This window comes from Oryctolagus cuniculus, chromosome 1 (assembly GCF_964237555.1).
Source record: "Oryctolagus cuniculus chromosome 1, mOryCun1.1, whole genome shotgun sequence".
Classification (NCBI taxonomy): Eukaryota; Metazoa; Chordata; class Mammalia; order Lagomorpha; family Leporidae; genus Oryctolagus; species Oryctolagus cuniculus.
Window position 1 is genome coordinate 52262331 of NC_091432.1, and position 20591 is coordinate 52282921.

General features: G+C 45.9%; 1 protein-coding gene across 1 annotated transcript in view; it reads right to left on the reverse strand.

The window, feature by feature from the left end:
• The window catches only part of SPON1 (spondin 1), a 325832-nt gene that overhangs the window by 296271 nt on the left and 8970 nt on the right, over nucleotides 1-20591 (reverse strand). The window contains exon 2 of the mRNA XM_002708823.5: nucleotides 9567-9673. Coding sequence (XP_002708869.1) covers nucleotides 9567-9673 — 107 coding nt within the window. The remainder of the gene's footprint in view (nucleotides 1-9566; nucleotides 9674-20591) is intronic.

Sequence of the window (20591 nt, forward strand, 5' to 3'; positions counted from 1 at the left end):
AGCCAAGCATTTGGGGGGGTGAACCAACTGAAGGAAGACCTTTCTCTCTGTCTCTCTCTCTCTCACTGTCTAACTCTGCCTGTCAAAAAAAAAAAAAAAAAAAAAAGAATTCTTCTCTGAATAAATGGCAAGAACCCACAGGATTATTAATACTGAAAATTATCAATAAGCAGCCCGATATCAACTTGATCCTTTTTGAGTGGAAGATCCTCCTGCAAGCAGGGATACTTTCAATTGTCATGCAAACGTGTATGCTCACCTTGACATTGCCAAAATCCAAATGCTTCCAGAAGTACAGTGGCTCATATATATAAGTGTGTGGATATGCAGAGACATTAGTTCAATCCTATAATTCCATTCAAATGAATCATAAGCAAACATAGATGCAAAGACTTATGAGACTTATGTCTTGAGGTGTGCATTTCAGTGTTTTTTTTTTTTTTTTTTTTTTTTTTTTTTAAATAAAAGTAAAGAAAAGGGGCCGGCATCATGGTGCAGTAGGTTAATCCTCTGCCTGCAGCACCAGCATCCCATATGGGCCCAGGTTCTAGTCCAGTTGCTCTACTTCCAATCCAGCTCTCTGCTGTGGCCTGGGAAAGCAGTAGAAGATGGCCCAAGTCCTTGGGCCCCTGCACCCTCGTGGGAGACCAGGAAGAAGCTCCTGGTTCCTGGCTTCGGATTGGCGCAGTTCCAGCCATTGCGGCCATTTGGAGAGTGAACCAACAGAAGGAAGACCTTTCTCTCTGTTTCTCCCTCTCACTGTCTGTAACTCCACCTCTCAAAATAAATTAAAAAAAAATCTTTAAAAAAAAAGTAAAGAAAAAACTGTTTTACCCAATAATAGAGGAATGGTTGAATAGCTTATAGTTCAACAATATGATGGAGTATTATAAAGCCATTAAAATCATGTCATAAAATAACATGTAATTTTAATTATGTCAAAATATGCTCATAAGAATGTTCATAACAAATAAGATGGGACCCTATATATAGTATGGTTTCAATATTTTATAGAAAAATTATGTATATATATTGTTATTTCTTGCTCTGTATTTTTTCAATACAAAGCACAGCTGTGCTCTGTTGAGAGGAGGAATGAGTAAATATCAGATGGCTGGCACATGGACCCAGGGCCTCCTTGCTTGGAAGTAGGAGCACATTTTACCTGTTCTGGGAGCCCAGGGCCTCGGAAGCTGGAGGACTCAGCATCCATCCTGGGCACTGACCCTGCGTGCTGCTTCCCAAGTGTCAAGTTAGAGGTACCCATTGCTTTTCAAATGCATTCTTTTGATGGTTCTTTTAGCATCACAGCCCCACATGGGCACTGTAGCCGCCTGAGCTCCTGCAGGGAAGGGGCAGGCCCAGCAGGGTTCATTTCGGCACCTACTTATCCAAGAACAATTTGTGTCCTTGCGTACTTGTCAAAGAGATGGGGAAACCTTCAAAGGTGGCAGGTTTCAAAGGAGACATGTGACGAAGGAGAGCTCAGAGTGGTCTTTACCTCCACGCTGGCTGCTTGCAAACGTCACCCACCTGGAGAGATGGCTCAAGGGTTACAGTCTCTGCAATGTTGTTTGGCTTCCCAGACCGGCACTCACTGCCTACTTCCTGAAAATGACTGTTTCCTTACTTACACATATGCAGCAAGTACAGCGCCTGGCATGCTGCAATGGTTGCTTTGGTACAGGTCTCTCTGTAACACATGCAGGAGATGATAGTATTTCCATAGAATAGAGGAGCCCCTCTAACATTTGAGAAAGCAAATAACGAGTGTCTCCTGTAACCTGCTTGTGATTTGCTAGTCTATATGGCGTACCAGTGTTGGGAGGCTATGCTGTAGACTTTGACCTCCTGATACCAGGGACCACATCTGATTTACTCATGTCCATATGCTCCGAGTCTAGTACGTTGTGCTTCACATAGTTGGTAATTAGCGTCCCTGTTAATTCACTCTCAGTATATATTTGTTGAGTGTCTACCATGCACCATGCAGAGCGTTAGTTGTTAGAAATGTAATAGAGAGGGGCTGACGTTGTAGCACCATGGGTTAAGCCACCACTTGGGATGCCTACACCCCATATCAGAGTGTTGGTTCAAGTCTGAACTGGCTCTTCCACTTCTGATCCAATTTCCTGCTAACGCACCTGGGAAGCAGCAGATGATGGCCTAAGTGCTTAGATTCCTGCCACTCATATGGGAGATCAAGATGGAGTTCCCGGTTCCTGGCTTGGGCCTGTTCCAGTGAATGGAAGCTAGCGTGCTCGCACGCGTGCGCTCTCTCTCATTCTGCCTTTCAAGTAAGTAAATAAATAAATAAACTCTTTAAAAAGTAAAACGCAAAAGTGAATAAAACAGAAGGGCTTTACCCTATAATTTGGAAAGGCAGAGTAGTATTAAACAACTGATCCTATAAATAATCATAAATTGTATAACTACTTTGAAGGAAAAGTACAGGGTGCTATGAAGGCTAGGGAAACATTTGAACAAATGAATGAAAGAAAACACTGTGTATTTTGTTTCAGTGTTCACTCACTAGAAAAGTACACTCTATGGAGGAAGAATGGGCATGTGGTGGGGTCTCTCGGGGTGGGTTAAGAATCTCCTGAGAAAACCTTATTCCTGTGCTTTGAATGTCATGCTCCCAGATGTATCCTGAGACCTCATTCGTGTTCTGTGGTCCTATCTCAGCGATGAACATTCTAGGGTATTTGTATTGTTGGTTGCTTAATGTGCTATCATAAATCTAAATCTCATTGTGCACTTCCGCAATGAGTTATTTGGCTCTAGGTCAGTGAGTTTCTCTGTTCCTACATAGCTTCCCCGTCACCTGCCCGAATCCAGTGATGCCCAATTTGGATCTCAAATGCATGTTTCCCTACTCGTCATCAGGTGTGGCTCCCACGGGGGAGTGGCCACTTACAGGTTGATGAAAGGAGCTCTACGTGGAATTCTTTGGGATGGGTGGAGACGAGATGGAAATCACCTGAATAATGTACACCACACATAAACAAGTAAATAAAAATGTCCATATTCTTTGCATTTATGCAAATAATTGCTTCTGGGAATCTATGCTAGCAAATTAATATCAAATAAGGAAAAAGTCTTATGCAAGAAATTGTTTTTACTCCAGTATTTATAACAGTGAGTGGCAGGTTTAAAAATCCTAGTATCTTATAAGGGGCATGAAGAAGCTTAGGTTAGTGTAACAGAGGCAAGTTTTCCAATACAAGAAAAGGGAATTCTTGAAAACAGGATCGCAATAGCATTTTATTTTTAGAAAACTATGTCAAAACTCCTTTTACATTCGAAATTTTTTTTGATAGGTTCTAATTCTAACATGGCTTAGAATCCATTAGGTGCTAACGAATCTTCATTGTTAGTGAAGAGACTACAAAAATAGTTTAAAAACAGGTGATGAAGAATAAAGGAGAATTCATTATTAAAAGATAGCTGTTGTATGGTATTGATGGAGATCTTCTTACGCAAACATGCCTTTATTGTGAGACTTTCTACCTTTGATTGGCAGATTATTTTCGAAACTAATTGATGCCTATAAGACGGATTAAAAATAAAGGAGAGCAATGATATTGTAGATTGGCAGTTGGAATTTTCATGCAAATGCAGTGCTTAAAAATCTGTCCATAAATATCTTGTGCCTCCTGTGTGCCAGGCGTAGTTGCTGCTGCAGATACAGAATTGTAAGGAACATTTGGTCTTGTTACACTAGCCTAAGCTTAATCATGCCCCTTGTAAGTCATCAGGAACTTTTAATCTGCTACTCAGTATTACAAGTAATGGAGTAAAAAGAGTTTCTTGCATAAAACTTTCCCTTGTTTAGTAGTAATTTGGGAGGATAGATACAGGCACTTTTGTAGTCTTAGTGTGTGGTAGCAAACAGAACAGGTGAAAATCCCGCCTTGTGGAGCCTCCAGTTCAGACAATGAGCAAGTAGCAAGAGGAACAGATGGCATGTGAAGCAGCAATAATGAAGTGGGAGATGATAGAGGTGGGCAGAGGATGGGGGATCTGGCTTAAGGGTGGGAGGAGGGATGGCCAGGGCAGGCCTCCCTGGGAAAGGGACATCCGAGCAGAGACTGAAGGGACGTGCAACAGTGAGTCTGGCGATTGACTTGGCTGGGCCTCAGCGTTCCAGGGAACAGTTAGGTTTTAGTAATACAATTTTTATGGCTTGGTGGGTTTCTTTTGTACTGGGCAGCCTGGTCCCTGAATTCCTTGCCACTCGCATTCACCATGAGTGCACCCAGCTGGCTCATACAAAGAGATTCCATGTCTCCTCTCTGGCAGCCAGAGTGGACACCCTAGCAGGTGCCAAGGCTGCTACCCTGGAACCACTGCTGGGGCCACAGGAGGTGAGGGCTGTGACCCTTGTGCTCCCCTGTTCCAGGAAGCCTCACTGTACCCCCACTAAGCCTAACGAGGTAGGAAGGTAGCACTAAAGCTTGCCTTCGTTCAGCTTATGTTGCTGTGTATGTTCTCCATGTAAAGGCTCATTCATTTAGAAACAAGTCACTTTTAGAGCTAGACATGTAAGCTTTAATCAAATCTAAAGAGTTAGAGGGACAGCCCTGTGATGTAGTAGGTTAAGCCTCTACCTGTGGTGCTGGCATCCCATATGGGCACCGGTTTGTGTCCTGGCTGCACCCCCTTCCAATCAAGCTCCCTGCTAATGCACCTGGGAAAGCAGTGGAAGATGACCCAAGTGCTTGGGCCCCTGCACCCATGTGGGAGATCTGGGAGAAGCTCCTGGCTCCTGGCTTCAAATCAGCCTAGCTCTAGCTGTTGTGGCCATTTGGGGAGAAAACCAGCGAATGGAAGACATCTCTCTGTCTCTTCCTCTCTGTGGCTCTGCTTCTCAAATATATAAATAAATCTTTCATAAATTTTATTATTTATATATTCATATATAAAATACTCTTCATATGCTACAAGAATGGAGCAGGATAATGCACATAAAGCACATGGCACAGAGACTGTGGCACAGGAAAGTCTCGGTAGGTCCTTACTTTTCCATTTAATGTGTACACATGACAAGGCAGTGTGCACAGCAGGTACAAGCAGGGGCCCAGAGCCAGAGCAGACTGTGTGGTTAGACGGGGCCTGGGTTTGAAACCAGCCTGTCACTTAGAGCTGGGTGGTCTTAGGACAGTCACTTAGTTATTCTGCACCACAGGTTCCTCATCTGTAGAACACAGGATAATACCTGCCTCACTGTGCTGCTCTGCGGATTAAATCCCTTACTACATGTAAATCGCTGAGAGCAATATTGGCACCCACGCACTGTACCTAAGTGTTAGTGCTCATGATTCCTGGCTGCTAGACATTTCCATGTTCTTGGCCACTGTGATCCCACGAGGCTGGTGGAAACAGCGCCAGGATAGACAGGAGCGTATGAGATGTGTTGCCGTGATGATGGAGTGTGTCTTGGTGGATAGGCCGGTTCTGTCTCAGAACAACCATGCTTCTCAAATCTGAGCGCGCCCCTGGTTCATCCTGAGGATCCGTCAAAACAGGTTGCAGCGATACCCCACCTTCAAGTCTCTTAGTAAGACTTCACTTTTCTAACCAACTCTCAGGTGGTACCAATACTGCTGGCTCAGGGACCAGGCTCTGAAAACCATAGCCATGTACACAATAGGGTGCCAGGGATGAGTGTGTGAAACAGTGGGTGATGCCAAAGCTTGGGACATCTGCACCCTATGGTGGAGTGCCTGGTTTGAGTGCCACTACTCTGCTCCTTATCCAGCTTCCTGCTAATGAGCACTCTGGGAGGCAGCAGCTGATGGCTCGTACGTGGGTCCCTGCCACTCGTGTGGGAGGCCCGGATGGAGTTCTGGATTCCCAGCTTCAGCCTGGCCCAGCCTGGCTCTTGTGGGCATTTGGAGAGGGAATCGGTTACTGGAAGATCGAGCTCTCTCTCTCTCTCTCTCTCTCTCTCTCTCTCTGACTTTTAAATAAATTTTAAAAAATTAAACCAAAAGAAAAGATACCAGAAGCTCCAAGGGAGGGAAGAAGGAAGAATACATGAAGAGACAGGAGTTTCTACACCGTGCTGAACAGTAATGGACCAAGTAGTGGCCATTGGCAGAATGAGTTTCTTGTTCATTCATTCCTTCAGGAAGTATCCACTCATAGCCCAGCGTGGGTGGGATCCCATATTCACCAATAGCTTCCAAAGACAAGGCTTAACCTGGCAGAGCAATGGTCAGTCAGAGAGGGTGAGCAACTTAGGAAAGTATGAAAAAAAAGCTATGGCTTCCTCAGATCTGACTCTAAGCATTGTTTTCTTTTGTGGTAGAACATAATAACATAAAATCTACTGTTTTGACCACTTTTTCATTTTTAAATTGTAGACTATAATGTAATGAACAGTCAATATTAGATCTAAGGGAGGCATAGGCTCCAATACAATCAATGGATAGATCTTCCAGACAAAAATCAACAAAGGAACATCAGAGGTAAACTACCTACAATCCAAACAGACGTAACAAGACGTTAACAGGACATTCCATCAATAGCTACAGAGTACACATTCCCCTTATGAGCACATGGAACATTCTAATTTTTTGAGATTTATTTATTTATTTGAGAGGCACAGTTACAGAGAGAGGGAGAGACAGAGAGAACGGTCTTCTATCTGCTGGTTCACTCCCAAAATGGTGGCAAAGGCCAGAGCTGGGCAGATTAGGAGCCAGGAGTTTCTTCCAGGTCTTCCATGTGGGGGACTATTTTTAAAAAAATTTACTTATTTATTTAAAAGGCATAGTGACAGAGAGAAAGAGGTATGAGAGAGAGAGAGAGAGAGAGAGAGAGAGAGAGAGAGAGAAATGTCTTCCATCTGCTGGTTCAGCTCCCAAATGCCCTCAACAGTCAGGGTCAGGCCAGGCTAACACTGAGCTTGGAACTCTATCCTGGTCTCCCATGTGGGTGGCAGAATCCCAAGTACTTGGGCCATCAGCTACTACCTCCAGGCACACTGTGGGAAGCTGGAGAGGATGCACAGAGCAGCGTGGACTCACACTAGCCCTCTACTACAGGAGGGCATCACCAGCGACGGCTTAACCCTCTGCACCATAGCACTGTCCCCTATTTGGAGCATTTTTCCGTGTGTGGTTTGGTGGCATTAGCCACAGTCACACTGTTGGGTGACAGTCACTGCCATCCGTCTCTAGAACTTCGCTCATCTTCCCAAACTGAAGCTCTCCACTCCCAACAATGACATTCCATTTCCTTCCCCCACCCTGAGCCCTGAGCAGCAACAATTCCACTTTCCATCTCTACAGATTTGACTGTTTTAGGAACATCATATAAGTGGATCATACAATATTTGTGCTTTTGCAACCAGTTTATTTCACTTAGCTTAGTGTCCTCAAGGTTCATCTATGTGGTAGCACGTGTCAGACTGCCTTCCTTTTAAAGGCTGAATAATATTCCACTGTGTGTGTGTGTGTGCGTGTGAACAAGGCTGCTGGGGACATGGTTGTGCAAACGTCTATTCATGTCCCTTCTTTCAATGCTTTGGGGTAAGCACCATTATGAAGTAGGTAAGTTTTGTGTTGGGGAGGTTCAGTTCACAGTCCCCTACCCCCAACTTTTTCCTTCTTAGAACTTCACTACTGTCACTCAGGCACCCTGGTATCTCATTTGTTGGAGTCTGATAAATGGTCCACACCTCCAGGTCAACAACTATCACAAGGCCAGGAGGGTCATATTTTAATACCTTCTAGGCTACAAGTGTGCATGGATCTTCTTTCTCCTATTGTGGCAGCCTCAATGATACACTATCCACATGTACCTGCACCAAGAGCCTGTTCAGTAGAGTAGGGAAGTCACAGTTTCTGGAATTAGCCCCGTGATGGAGGGATCTGGCTGTTCTGTTTAACACCCACTTGGATGAGTGATTCAATGTCTCCAGTTACAATTTGCCTGTCTGAATAATGGTGATAATAGTTCCTATGTACTAGTGTTGTTTGGAGAATTCAACCCAGATAAGGTAAATGAATTAAGATAAGATTCAGCTAAGATAAGGTAAAGGACTTAGCATGGTACCTGGCATAGGGTAAGTACACCACAGATATTGGCTGCTGTTACTATTATCATTGGGTCACTCCTCCAGATACACGCCAAGAAGTGCCTTGCCATAGAAAGGCATTGCAATGAGCATGAAGTGAATAATCTCCCAGCACCCCAGACAAGAGAAATTCTTTCTTAATTGCAAGGTTCAAAATCATAACATGGGGGCCGGCGCCGCAGCTCACTAGGCTAATCCTCCGCCTTGTGGCGCCGGCACCCCGGGTTCTAGTCCCTGTCGGGGCGCCAGATTCTGTCCCGGTTGCCCCTCTTCCAGGCCAGCTCTCTGCTGTGGCCAGGGAGTGCAGTGGAGGATGGCCCAAGTGATTGGGCCCTGCACCCCATGGGAGACCAGGAGGAAGCACCCGGCTCCTGCCTTCGGATCAGCGTGGTGCGCCAGCCATGGCGGCCATTGGATGGTGAACCAACGGCAAAAGGAAGACTTTCTCTCTGTCTCTCTCTCTCACTGTCCACTCTGCCTGTCACAAAACAAACAAACAAACAAAAAAAACCAAAAAAAACAAAAAAACCCAACAACAACAAAAACCATAGGTACCAGAGATCAAAATGACACCCCTGGATGGGGAACATATTTTGGGCTAGGGTCCTCCACGAAGCCCACGCATCGCACCAAGTCCCCAGCAGCCAGCTGTGAGTGTCAGGGTTCTTCCTCAGATTTTTTTTCCTTCTGAGTTTGCAAATACCAGATTAAAGCGAACTGCCGAACAATGGAAATTGGAAGTGAGAAACGCTTACAGCACATTTGGCCAGGCCCCCTCCGAGGAAGGCTCCAATCCTTCCAGGATATGTTCTAAGCCTCTGAAAGGGGATGATGGTCCCGCCACTTCCCTTAGAAGAACATTCCACGGTGAAATATGACGCGCTGTCAGGGCCCTTGCCTTTGAGAGTCCTTTCTTCTCCTGACCCACTTTCGTCTTGCCGTGCCCTTTTGTGCAAAGTCAAACGAAGCCTCCCCTTGAGGGTGCTCGGCGCGGACTGACATTTAAAGACCATTACCACCTCCTAAACTCGGCCCTGTTCATTTAGCCAAGCAAAGCATGTTTAATTCTTTTAATCTTCCCTCATAAATCAGTCTCTACATTCCCGTAATAGTCCTTCTCCTGTGCCTTGAACTCCCTCCAGTCTGGCTGTCCTGAGCTCTCATTCTGTTTACTCTTGAGAATTACCAGTCAATCACAAAATGCCTGCCTGGGTTCCAAGTGCTCCCCCCAGCACGCCGGGCCGCTGCTGCCCATGAGGACTTGGACCTGCTGGCCTGAAGCAAGCTCTGCCTGGTGGCTTACGCTGCTCCGATGTTTCCCCCATCTACTGCCTACTTCATTATGGGACCTGCAGATGGACTTGGCCATGTGGCCAGTGGCCAAGGGGCACAAGCAACCCTCAGACACACTGTACTTGCCTGGCTTCTACATACAGGGCCAAGGAGGGCCACTGGATTAGTGTAGGCGGGGTCTTACCTGGAAGGTCCCAGCATGGTCTTCTTCCTTATCGCCCTCTCTATTCTCCTTGAGGGCAATCAATGTGAATCCTCGAAAGTAGGAAGGGGGAGCAGCAGAGAGAGTCACTGTGGAGAGAGAAGAAACGAGGTCATAAGCATGGGAGCCAATTGTGTTCCACTCGTCCAAAGGGACAGATGTGAGTTTTCCACCAACATCCCAAACCTGAGAGCCAAGGAGACGGCAGCAGTGCACAGCGGCTCACTCCGTTCAGCGCAGACCCTTGGCCCCTGTTGCCCAGCTCCCTCTTCATTTCAGAACCTGCTAAATGCCTGCAGGAACTGCTGTCTCACTGGGGAATTGTTGAACCAAGCAGGGCTGTGGTGAGTTCTCTCCCAATAACCACAGTCGATAAAGACTGTGCCGGAAATTCCATCCTGACAATGCCTAAGTCTATACTTTCATTAGATTGGCTCAAGAGAAAACTAGCTCTTCACAGTCCAAACTCCTGTAGGATGCCCTTTGTGGCACACATGGGGTGCTGTGCATTCTCCAAAACACATTTTCTTTTTCTAGCGGAAACTCGGCTAAGCCACATTCCCAGTTAGGTCTGTGCGTCCACACTCTGGCCGTAAAAGCATGGGCAGACACGACGTGTGCCGTCTCCAAGCCCGGCCCATACAAACTTTCCATCTGATTCCCCATGCCGGTTTCTCGCCTCTACCTGCTGAATGTATGGGATCCTCAAAAGGATGCCCCAGGGGAAAGAAAATGGAGCCACAGATGGAGGGAAATTGGCCTTCTGAATAACCTACTGAGGAGAAACAACCATAAGGCACCATGCATGAACTGGAAATAAGCTTACATTGTTGGCGGGATTTACAGCAGCCGGCATGATGACTTTGTTACATTCTTCCAAGGCAATAGTGGCCATCCCTTGCTTTGTATGCCCAACCTCCTGAGATGGAAATCTCTTATCACCGCTTTTCTGCAGCTGCAAAATTGCGATTTTGCAATTTTCTGGTGACTTGTCTTCACCCCTGGGCTGTGAGTTAATGCAGGAGAAGGGCTGGGTTTCCATTCTTTTGTGTCCTTAGCCCTTAGCACAGAGATGGGTATCTAACAGGTATTCAAGTCAAGTTTCTTGAAATGTACGTGAGTGAAAGTTACACTTCTTTAATGCCTGCATGCATGAAAGTGTTAGAATTCTGGACTTTAGATGGGGAGATACAGACAATTAGAACTTCAAGGATCCTGCCTCTCCTCTGATTTCATGAACAGAAAACCAAGGGACAAAGAGATCAACAGACACATCCAAGGTCAGAAGACCAACTTAGGGTCAGACATGAAAGCCCACGTTCCCCAGTTTGCCACTCTGCTCATGGCTTCACACACTGGACACTTCCATCATGAGCTTGACCTTCTACAGATATTGGCCGATTATTAGGTTTTTAAATGTTAAAAATCAATTCATTTGACACACAATATTTGGGTGATTATGATAAACAACCACCTGCTGGGGAGTAGCATTTAGTCCTCCAAATTCCTTAAGGTAGCTTCAGTCCAAAATTCCAAAAAAATAAAACCACTGTCTTAGCTAATGCAGTTGTGATCCATGAGCCACCATCACAATGCTATCATGGGGAGGAAGTTTAAAACACAAAGGGTATAAATTCTGTGCCAAGAGTGGTCAGTCCGTCCCAACAAAGTAAAGGCGCATTCTGATCGGCTATGGATGTCTATAAGAGGTTAGCTAGGAAGTAATGGAGACAGAATGAGAGACAAACACAATAAAGCAGAATAATGAAAGTGTGGTGCTCAGCCTGCTCAGCAGAAAATGATCACCGCACTGTCACGAGACGGAGCTGGGTCTCCGAGGGACAGACAGACAGGCGGGCCCCAAGCAGTCTGAGGCTCTCATGGTAGGGGTCAGGTGACCTTTTTAAAGCCATTATTCACAATCCTGGAAGAGGAGAGACAGAGAGCAGAGCAGTGGATATGGACCCTAGGGAGCTGCTCCACCCATATTTCCTCCAATCCCTTTTAACTCTGTGAATGTGACCCTGTGGCTGGTGTGCCTGTGTTTTCGAGGGCCAGTACCTGTGGCTCTTTCCTGGATGGCCGTCCTCAGGTTACTTTATTATTTTTTAAAGATTCATTTATTTATGTGAAAGACAGAGAGAGAAAGAGAGAGAGAGAGAGAGAGAGCGCCTTCCATCCACTGGTTCACTCCTCAGATGGCCACAATTGCAGGAGCTGTGCCAAACCAAAGCCAGGAGCCAGGAGCCAGGAGTCAGGAGCCAGGAGCCAGGAGCCAGGAGCCAGGAGCCAGGAGCTTCTTCCAGGTCTCCCACACAGGTGCAGGGGCCCAAGGACTTGGGCCATCCACTACTGCTTTCCCAGGCCATAGCAGAGAACTGGATTGGAAGAGGAGCAGCCAGGACTCAAACTGGTGCCCATATAGGATGCTGGCACTGCAGGCGACGGCTTTACTCCCTACACCACAGTGCTGGCCCCCTCAGGTTACTTTAATAAGAAAGGTCCAACTCCCTTCCTTCAGGTGAAGACAACTGTGAAGGATATGTTACCCTCCCGTATGGCTGGGGTCAGACCGGAAGTTCCCTGCAGGATCTGCTGGGACCACGGGTTGCCAGGGGGCTTCCTCTGTCCCTGCTCAACTTTCTCCATGGCCGCTATCCCCTGAGAGCACTTGCTGAATACACGGCTCATCTGAAACTTTGTTCTGAGTTAAATTGTGTCCCCTCTCTGCCCCTCCCCCTCCCCCATTTGTTGAAGCCCTAAACTGACATTCCTCTGAATGGGACCTTATATGGCAATAGGGTCTCTTGCAGAAGTAATTAGTTATGATGAGGTCACACTGGCTAAGGGTGGGCCCTATATCCAATATGACTAGTGTCCTAAGAAGAGATGCAGAGACACAGGGATAAATGCCATGTGATGACAGAGGTAGAGATTGAGGTGATGTTTCTATAAGCTAAGGAATGCCAAGGATGGTTGGGCAGCCAACAGAAGTCACCAGAGACATAGAGAAGTCTCTCCCACCAACCCCTCCAGAAGGAACCTTTATCTCTGACTTCTAGCCTCCTGAACTGTGGGAGAGTTGGTTTCCGCTGCTTTAAACCACTTGTGTGTGATAACACGTACAGCAGTCCCAGGAAGTGAAAACAGACAGTTTCTGGGGAACCCAACCTCAGATGGACAATCGATCCCTGCTCCACATCCCTGGCCTCCAGGAGAAACTCAGACTCTGCCTGCCTCTCAAGCTCCACCAGCCGCATTCTCATCCCCTGCTGCATACGTTCGGTCCTGGGCGTCGCTCCTGGTAGTTTCTAGAAAGTCATTACCATTTCCCCCTTCATGCGCTACATGGACAAGGAGAGTGTTTGACCTCCTCCATTCCTGGCAAGTTTCTTGAGAAGCTAGCTCAATTTTCACCTCTTGTGTAATGTTACCTCTGACTTCCCTTAAAGACTGGGTGCTCTTTCTTGTGATTCCTGTTGAGATTAAAGATACCAACATAACAGGCAAAATAACACCATGTACTTCAAGGCATCAGAGCAAGGAATTACGGAACTAATGCATGTCAAGTCCTTACAGTCATGCCTTGGCACATAATAGGTACTCAGTAAACATTTTCTCTTGTTATTATCACAGGACACTATGTTTTGTGTTTATATATTTGTTTACACATTTGTTAGTCCTTCAAGGGCAAAACCCACCTTTGACTCCTCTCAACGATTAGCAGAGTTGATGTGCAATTAAACTTACTGAATAATGTTCATGGACTGGTGACTCAGCATGATTAAGGCTGTCCATTCTCATCACATTGATCTATAGATTTAGTGTGATGTAAATTAAAAATCCCAGCATGATTTTTTTTGTGTGAGATATTGACAAGTTGGTTTTAAAATTGATGTGGCAACACAGGGGTCAAGGCTCTACAAGACAATCTCGAGAAAGAAGTGCAAAATTGGAGGGCTTACACTACCACACATCAAGACCTATGCAGTTACAGAAATTAAGCCAGTGTACTATAGCAAGGGAAGCAAAACGAGCTGGTTGAACAGTTTGCTGCTCAGAAAAGTTGCACAAATATATGGAAACTCAATTTATGATAAAGGATGTACCACAGAGCAAAGGGAAAAACATGATATTTTCAATAAAGGGGGGCAGGACAACTGGGTAGGCCATATAGAAAAAGGTGGATCCTGGCCCTTAGCTCAGATCACAGACAAAACAAATACCACACATGTTGTAGAGCTAAATGTGAAAAATAAAACAATACAGTTTTTAGAAGAACGCATAGGATAAAATGTGAATGACCTTGAAGTAGGAAAGATGTTTAAAAACACAACTGAAAGACGCACTGACAATAAAGAAGATATATAAATGCAGATGATATCAAACTTTGGCTCATTAAAAGACTCCATTAAGAATGAAAAAGCAAGTCACAGTGTGAAAGAAAATATCCATAACCACATGACCTACAATTGACTTGTATCCAAAATATATTAAGAACTCTTTTGGATCAATAAGAAAAAGACAGACAATCCAAAAGACTAAAATAGGCAAAACATATGAACCAAAATTTATGAACCTTCACAAAAGAAGGTATCCAAATGGCCAATAAAAATGAAAAGGTTCTTAACTTCATTAGTCAACACAGGAAATAAAAATTGAATCCACAGTAAAATGCTTCTGCATATCTACCAGATTGCCTACATTTAAAAGAATTAACAATATAAAATGCTGGAACTTCCACAAACTGTTGATGAAATTACCAAACTGTGAAAATTAACAAACTGTGCTAGAAAATTTTTTAATCAAATCTTTTAAAATATATATGTATTTAGTTTCAGCTAATTAAAAGCCAGAGTGACACAGGGACAGAGAAAGAGAAGAAAACAAAGAGAGAAAGGGAGAGATAGAGATAGAAATAGAGGTTTTTCCATGTGCTGGTTCACTCTCCAAATGGCTGCACCAGCCAGGGCTTGACCAAACTCAAACTCCATCTGGGTCGCCCATATGGGTGGCAAGGGTCCCACCTTGAGCCATCATCTGCTACCTTCCCATAATGCATTTGCAGGAAGCTGGATCAGAAGTAGAGTAGCCAGGACTCTAACCAGGCGCTCCAATATGGGATACAGGTACAGGCTTAACCCACTGTACCTTTGGCAGTATTTACTGAAGCTGCGTGTACACTACCTTATGACCAAGCAAAGCCACTCCCGAACCAACAGAGATGTAAGCACATATGCACTGAAGGCTATCTCTAAGAATGTTTTCAGTAGCATTATTTGTAGTAGCACTCAACTGGAAACACTCCAGTGTCCATCATCGGTAGATATATAAATTGTGACATGTTCATATAATGGAATGCTTTATCGTAATGAAATGAACAAATTACATAATCCTGAGTGAAAGAAGACAGACATAAAAGAATCCAAATGGCACGAGGAAATTTATATAAAATTCAAAACAGGTAAAATAATCTTTAGTCCCCCAGATCAGGTGAGTGGTCATATAAGGAGTGCAATTTGGATGGGGCACAAGAGGGGCTAGTGGGACTGCTGGTCCTGTTCTGTTTCCATGTTCAAAGATTGTCTTTTATCTATTATTTAAAAGGTGAAAAGATAGAGACAAATCTTCTGTCCACTGGTTCAGGTCCCCAATGACTGCAATAGCCAGAGCTGGGCTGGGGTGATGCCAGGAACCCAGAACTCAACCTAGGTCTCCCACATGGTTGGCAGAGACCCATCTACTTGAGTCATCACCCTCTGCATCCCAGGGTGCTCATTAGTAGGGAAGCTGGAGTCGGGAGTGGAGCTAGGACTCAACCCCAGGCACTCAGGTACGGGATGCCCTAAGCACGGTATTCACAGTTGTACTCAACGCCCACTCTATATGCTCTGTGTCTTGTTTTGGGTTCTGGTTACACAGGTACATTGAACCGTTATCATTCACTAAACTGTATGAGTGTGAACTTATCTTTGTGTAGATTATATTTTGAGAAAAGATGATTAAAATTGCTCTTTGAATGATAAACATCCTTTTTTTTTTAAACAATTGTGCAATGCACTTAAACAGCTAATCATAAACTCAGCTTCCCAGAATGCCACTTTCCTGTACATTCTAGAAAACTAAGGTTTTACCCTATCTCATTAAAGAGAACACACGAGACAGATGCTCTGGAAGCAGAACTCCTTAGAAAGTTTCAATTCGTAATTATCACTGGTGATGATGTTATTACACAGTGTAATTTGAGGGAAGAGAGAAGACCCTATTCCTCCAGAGAACCCCATTATATGACTTCCTCCTGAAAGGCACAAGTGTACAGCATGTTCTGAGTCCCAGAAACAACTGAAGATGACTGCTTGGCAATAAATAATAGAATCTTCCCTCTAATGACTCCTCCCAAGTGCCTCCCAAGAGAGGCCATTAAGAGATCCAAGAAAGTCAAGAAAAATGCTTACAAAGGATTTAAAAAAAGAAAGACCATTCAGAGCTATCCTGTGAGCACATGCAGAGACCTGATTAAGAGCAAAGATTTAGGATTAGAAACCTAGAGCTCATGCTTATTAATTATGTGACCTCTGGCAAGTTACCTAACCTTCCTGTTTCTTCATTTTTAAAGAGATGTTAATTATATTGCCTTTCTTATAGGAATGCAGAATGGATTAAATCTGCATTTAGCACAATGCTTGGCACATATAAAGGATTCCAGAGCTGTAGCAGATGATGGTGTTAGTGATGATGACACTGGAGGAGAAGATGATGATGAAAATGTTGACTATGATGATGAGGGTCGTGAGGCTTGGAAGGCTGATTCACCAACAGCAAGTTTCAAAGAGTTGGCCCTCAGGGAAAATGATTGAATGTCCAAAGAAAAATCTAGTAGGCACCAAAGAAGGACCACTGGGGAGACTGCAAATGAGATAAATGTTTTTGGGGTGTTCCTTCCAGGGCCAGTTTACAGAGTACCTGGGTAAATCCTTATAATAACCTCAGTCTTCTTACAACCCATCATACCTAAGATGGACAGTTTACTCCTTTCTGCTCTGGTCTCTCCTCCGAAGTTCTCGTGGGTTACCCAGCATAATATGCCAAGCGTCCCATCCTTGCTGAGTACTTGGTCTGTGCCAGTCAGTACTCTAGCCCTGGAGACAGACAGAGAAGACATGGTCTCTGCCCTCTAGGAGCACAGAGTCCGACAGTGGGAGACAGAAAGTACGTCAACAGGTATTTCTAGAGCGTGTGCTGGGTGTCATGGAGGGATGACACTGTATTCTGGGGTCCCACAGGAGAGCAGGTTGCAAAGAGGAGGAGGCACTTGAACTCTAGGGCCACTGAGGAACAGGCTTTCCAGGGGACAAGAGGAGCAACAGCGTGCAAGGCAGAGGAAAGGCCTGATGCCCGTGTCGGCGTAGAAAGCAGAACCAAGTCTGCACTTCACAGATCGCACACTGGGAGGGAAGGTGTCCTGTGAGAAAGACAAGCAGACGGTAGATGCTCAAAGGCCGGCAACGCCTTGCTCAGAAGTGTGGCCATCACCCTGCGTGTGATGAGGAAGCACTGAAGGATTTGAGTTAGGAAATGTCATTTTCAGATTTACGATTTAGGAAGATCAGGCTAGAGTGTGATTATTGAATGACAGTCTTGCCCTAGAAGCCACCCTGGGACAAGGGCCTCTCTGGTTTGCTTTGTTTGTACGAAGATTGACATTTCACACTGGAGGCTGACCTCAGATACTCACCTAAGGCAGGGTTACCCCTATCCTTGAGTATACTTACATGTCAATATTCCAGTCTCACTTCATTCTTAAATTCCATTCTGGGACTTGTTACCCAATTCACCTTCTGTGGGGAGCAACCCGGACTAGACTAAGTTACTGGAATTAAGACTTATTCTATGCATCTGCTCTCCCACAATATGGCGCTGAGAAGGGAAACAGCTTCTACGCAGCTGCCTCCAGTTCAACCAATAAACTGTAGGACCTGCTCCTGATTGGAGGAGAGCAGCGTACTCGGCATGTGGGTAGCAGAGCACGGATTGGTGGAGAGGACTATAAAGGAGGAGAGAGACAACATGCACCAGGAACATCTAAGGGGAACATCTGAAGGAACACCTGTGCAGCCCCCGAGAGGGCCGGCCGGCGGTGTGCCGCTCCCCCGCGGAAGTGGGGAATGTGGCAGGGGGAACCGCCCTTCCACGGAGGTGGAAGGGACAGTAGCCAACCCGGGAAGAACCAGCAGCAAACCCGGGGAGGGCCGAGCAGACGAAAGAACAGCGCAGGGTCCTGTGTCGTTCCTCCACGAAGACGGGGAGCGACAACCTTCTATGTCTATCACCCTCACTGGATGTTGTCTGGTTCCATCACCCTCCTCACTCTGCTTCATGGGTCTCAGAATCTGAACCCCAACCTCAAGGTCTTGAATCAGGTCCCAGCTCTGCCACATGACCATTTCTTGCCAACCACCTGTTATATGTTACTGACTTGCCCCAGTCTTCACACCATATACCTCAATCATAAGCAATCTCAGTTTCTGCCTTAATTTATAATAGGAGGTTATAAAAACCAATGAGTATTAAGCAAGCCACAGTGGTCTCCTCACTCTGCACAACCTCCAGAGCTCTGGGAAGCTGTAACTCACGTGCTTCACTGAGATTGGCACGATTCAGCCCATCCAGTCAGAATTAGGCAGAAGACTTGGAGGTGGTGGTGTGGCAGACAGGAAGAAGAGCTAATGACCCCAAAGTGAACAAGTGTGTGTAGTAGGGTTGGATCATGCTGTTCCCCTGGGTAGCCTTCTTCAGTCCAGGCTCTCAGCATTCCCAGGCAGAGAAGAATTATTCCAAATTAAAGATCATGACAATTTAAAATTATAAGGGCCACATCTCTACATTGGATGTAGCTAACAGACTGTGGTTCAAATTTCTCTCCGTTATGTGTAACTTTGGGCAAAATTTGACTTCTCCTTGTCTCAGTTTCCTTAGCTGTAAATCATCAGTAACAGTATTTAAATGAATTTGAAATAATAAGTATATCAACGTGTTTGCTAAATCAATAAAATATATTAAAAAACAAGTGTGCTTCCTCTAAGAAACGAGGATCATAATTATCATCACATGGATTTGTCATGAGGATTAAAGCAGATAATGAGCATGAGGCACATTGCAGCAGCTCAATAAAAGTTAATTCTTTTCCCCATGTGTTGCCTCATCATGGGATAGTGCAGAGCCAGACAACCAGGCCCTGGGCTCAACTCTATGTGGATAGGAAGAATGGGAAGGACATTCCTGGGGAGTTGGAGTTGTGCAAGCCAAGAGAATGTAACTGGGAGTAGGGGGTGGGCAGGAAGCCTTGGGGGGGCTCCGACTACTCCCCCCACTCTGACCCTGTGATCCCAAGGGCTGCCAATCATGGTCCCCCTCTCCCTCCTGAAATACGAAGTCACACAAGTGACTAGGACCCAGGTCTAATCCAGCGCCACATGCCATTCCCCTGGGCGTGTGACTCCAGCTGGACTAATCAGTTTAGAATTAGAGGGAAAGGGCTTTTCTTGTGGTCACAGAACCAGCTAAGAGGCTTTTCCTTGGAAATTGTTGGCAGCTATTGCCCTCGGTTTGGAGAACGTTTATCTGCAGAATGAAGAAACAAGGACCACAGCCAGGAGGTAAAGGACGGGAGGAGCTAGACAGAGAAGGTGGAGGAGACAGGGAAAGGACGGACGGAGAGGGAAGGGAAGACAGAGGATAAAGAGAATGGGAGAGGGAGACCTAAGGACCCTGCTGGAGTCCCTAGATGCATCTGTGCCTGAAGCCAGACCCTCCCCAGGACTTTCCAAATATGGGAACCATGTTCCACTTTTTGCTTCAATAGTTTGACTTCATTTCTCTCACTTGCATTGGAAAGAGTCCTGACTAATTTGGAGGCAAAGAAAGAATATTTCTGCTTAGTATTTAAGAATTATCAGCAGGCGAAGGAGGCGGTAGTTAGGACTAACCTGAGGTGGCTGACCAGGACTGTGGCAGTTGGCACGTCAAAGTCACTGGGGTGGGGGTGGGGTGGCAGAAGCTGAGTTCACTTCAGAACTATTCAACTAGAAGTCAGCTTCAGGAAGACTCTGAGGGCTGTCAGAGGGCTTTGTCCTGAGCTCTGATCTGCTCAACATTCTTAGTAATCTCTTGATAAAAACTCGCAAGGCCTGCTTATCAAAACTGTAGATAATTCAAAATCAAATTTCGTGAAGTCACTCAGTGACAGAAACCAGATTCCCGAAAGGCTGACGGTTCCAGGGGTGGCCCCAGACATGCTGGACTAAGCCTGATGGGGAACCGCGCGGAATCTTACATCCAAGGACTGGTGCACCAGCAGAGGTTAAGGAGGCTGCAGGCCTTCCTTCCCAGCAAGTCACAAGGACTGGAGTTGACTGGGAGTTCCGTGTGCGTCCAGACCACAGCACAGCTGTCTAAATAGCGAGCACAGCCAGGCCAGCTCAACACAGGGTCCGGGAGAGGGAGATGATCATCCTGCCATGTTCTCCCCTAGCAGAGCCTATCTGGAGCACACAGTGTAAAAGAACGTCAAACAGCCTCCTATGGAGAATTGTTGAAGACATGGGCCAGAGAGAAGCCGTAATAGCTGTTTGTACACAGACACCTCAAGAGCTGACAAAAGGCCAAGGGGAGGCCTCATTTCAACCGACCCCCTAGGACAGAACCTGGACAGACGTGTGGCAGTTACATGGGAGTGAGACCTGGACAGAAAAGGTACAAGTAGGCCGGCCCTGGCTCAAGCTTCCCCGACCTGTGTGTTTCGCCACCAGCAGGAGGCCCGTGGTTCTCCTCTCCTGATCACGCTGCTGCCCCGGCAGCAGAATGCTGCAGCCACGCTGGCCCTGAGGACATTCCGCTGGCCATGGTACGGGTGTCCCACAGACACTGGACAGGACAGCGATGTGACCAGGTGCTAGGGAATGTGGGGCAGGGCCAGGACAGGTGGTCATGGGGAGGCGTCCTCACAGA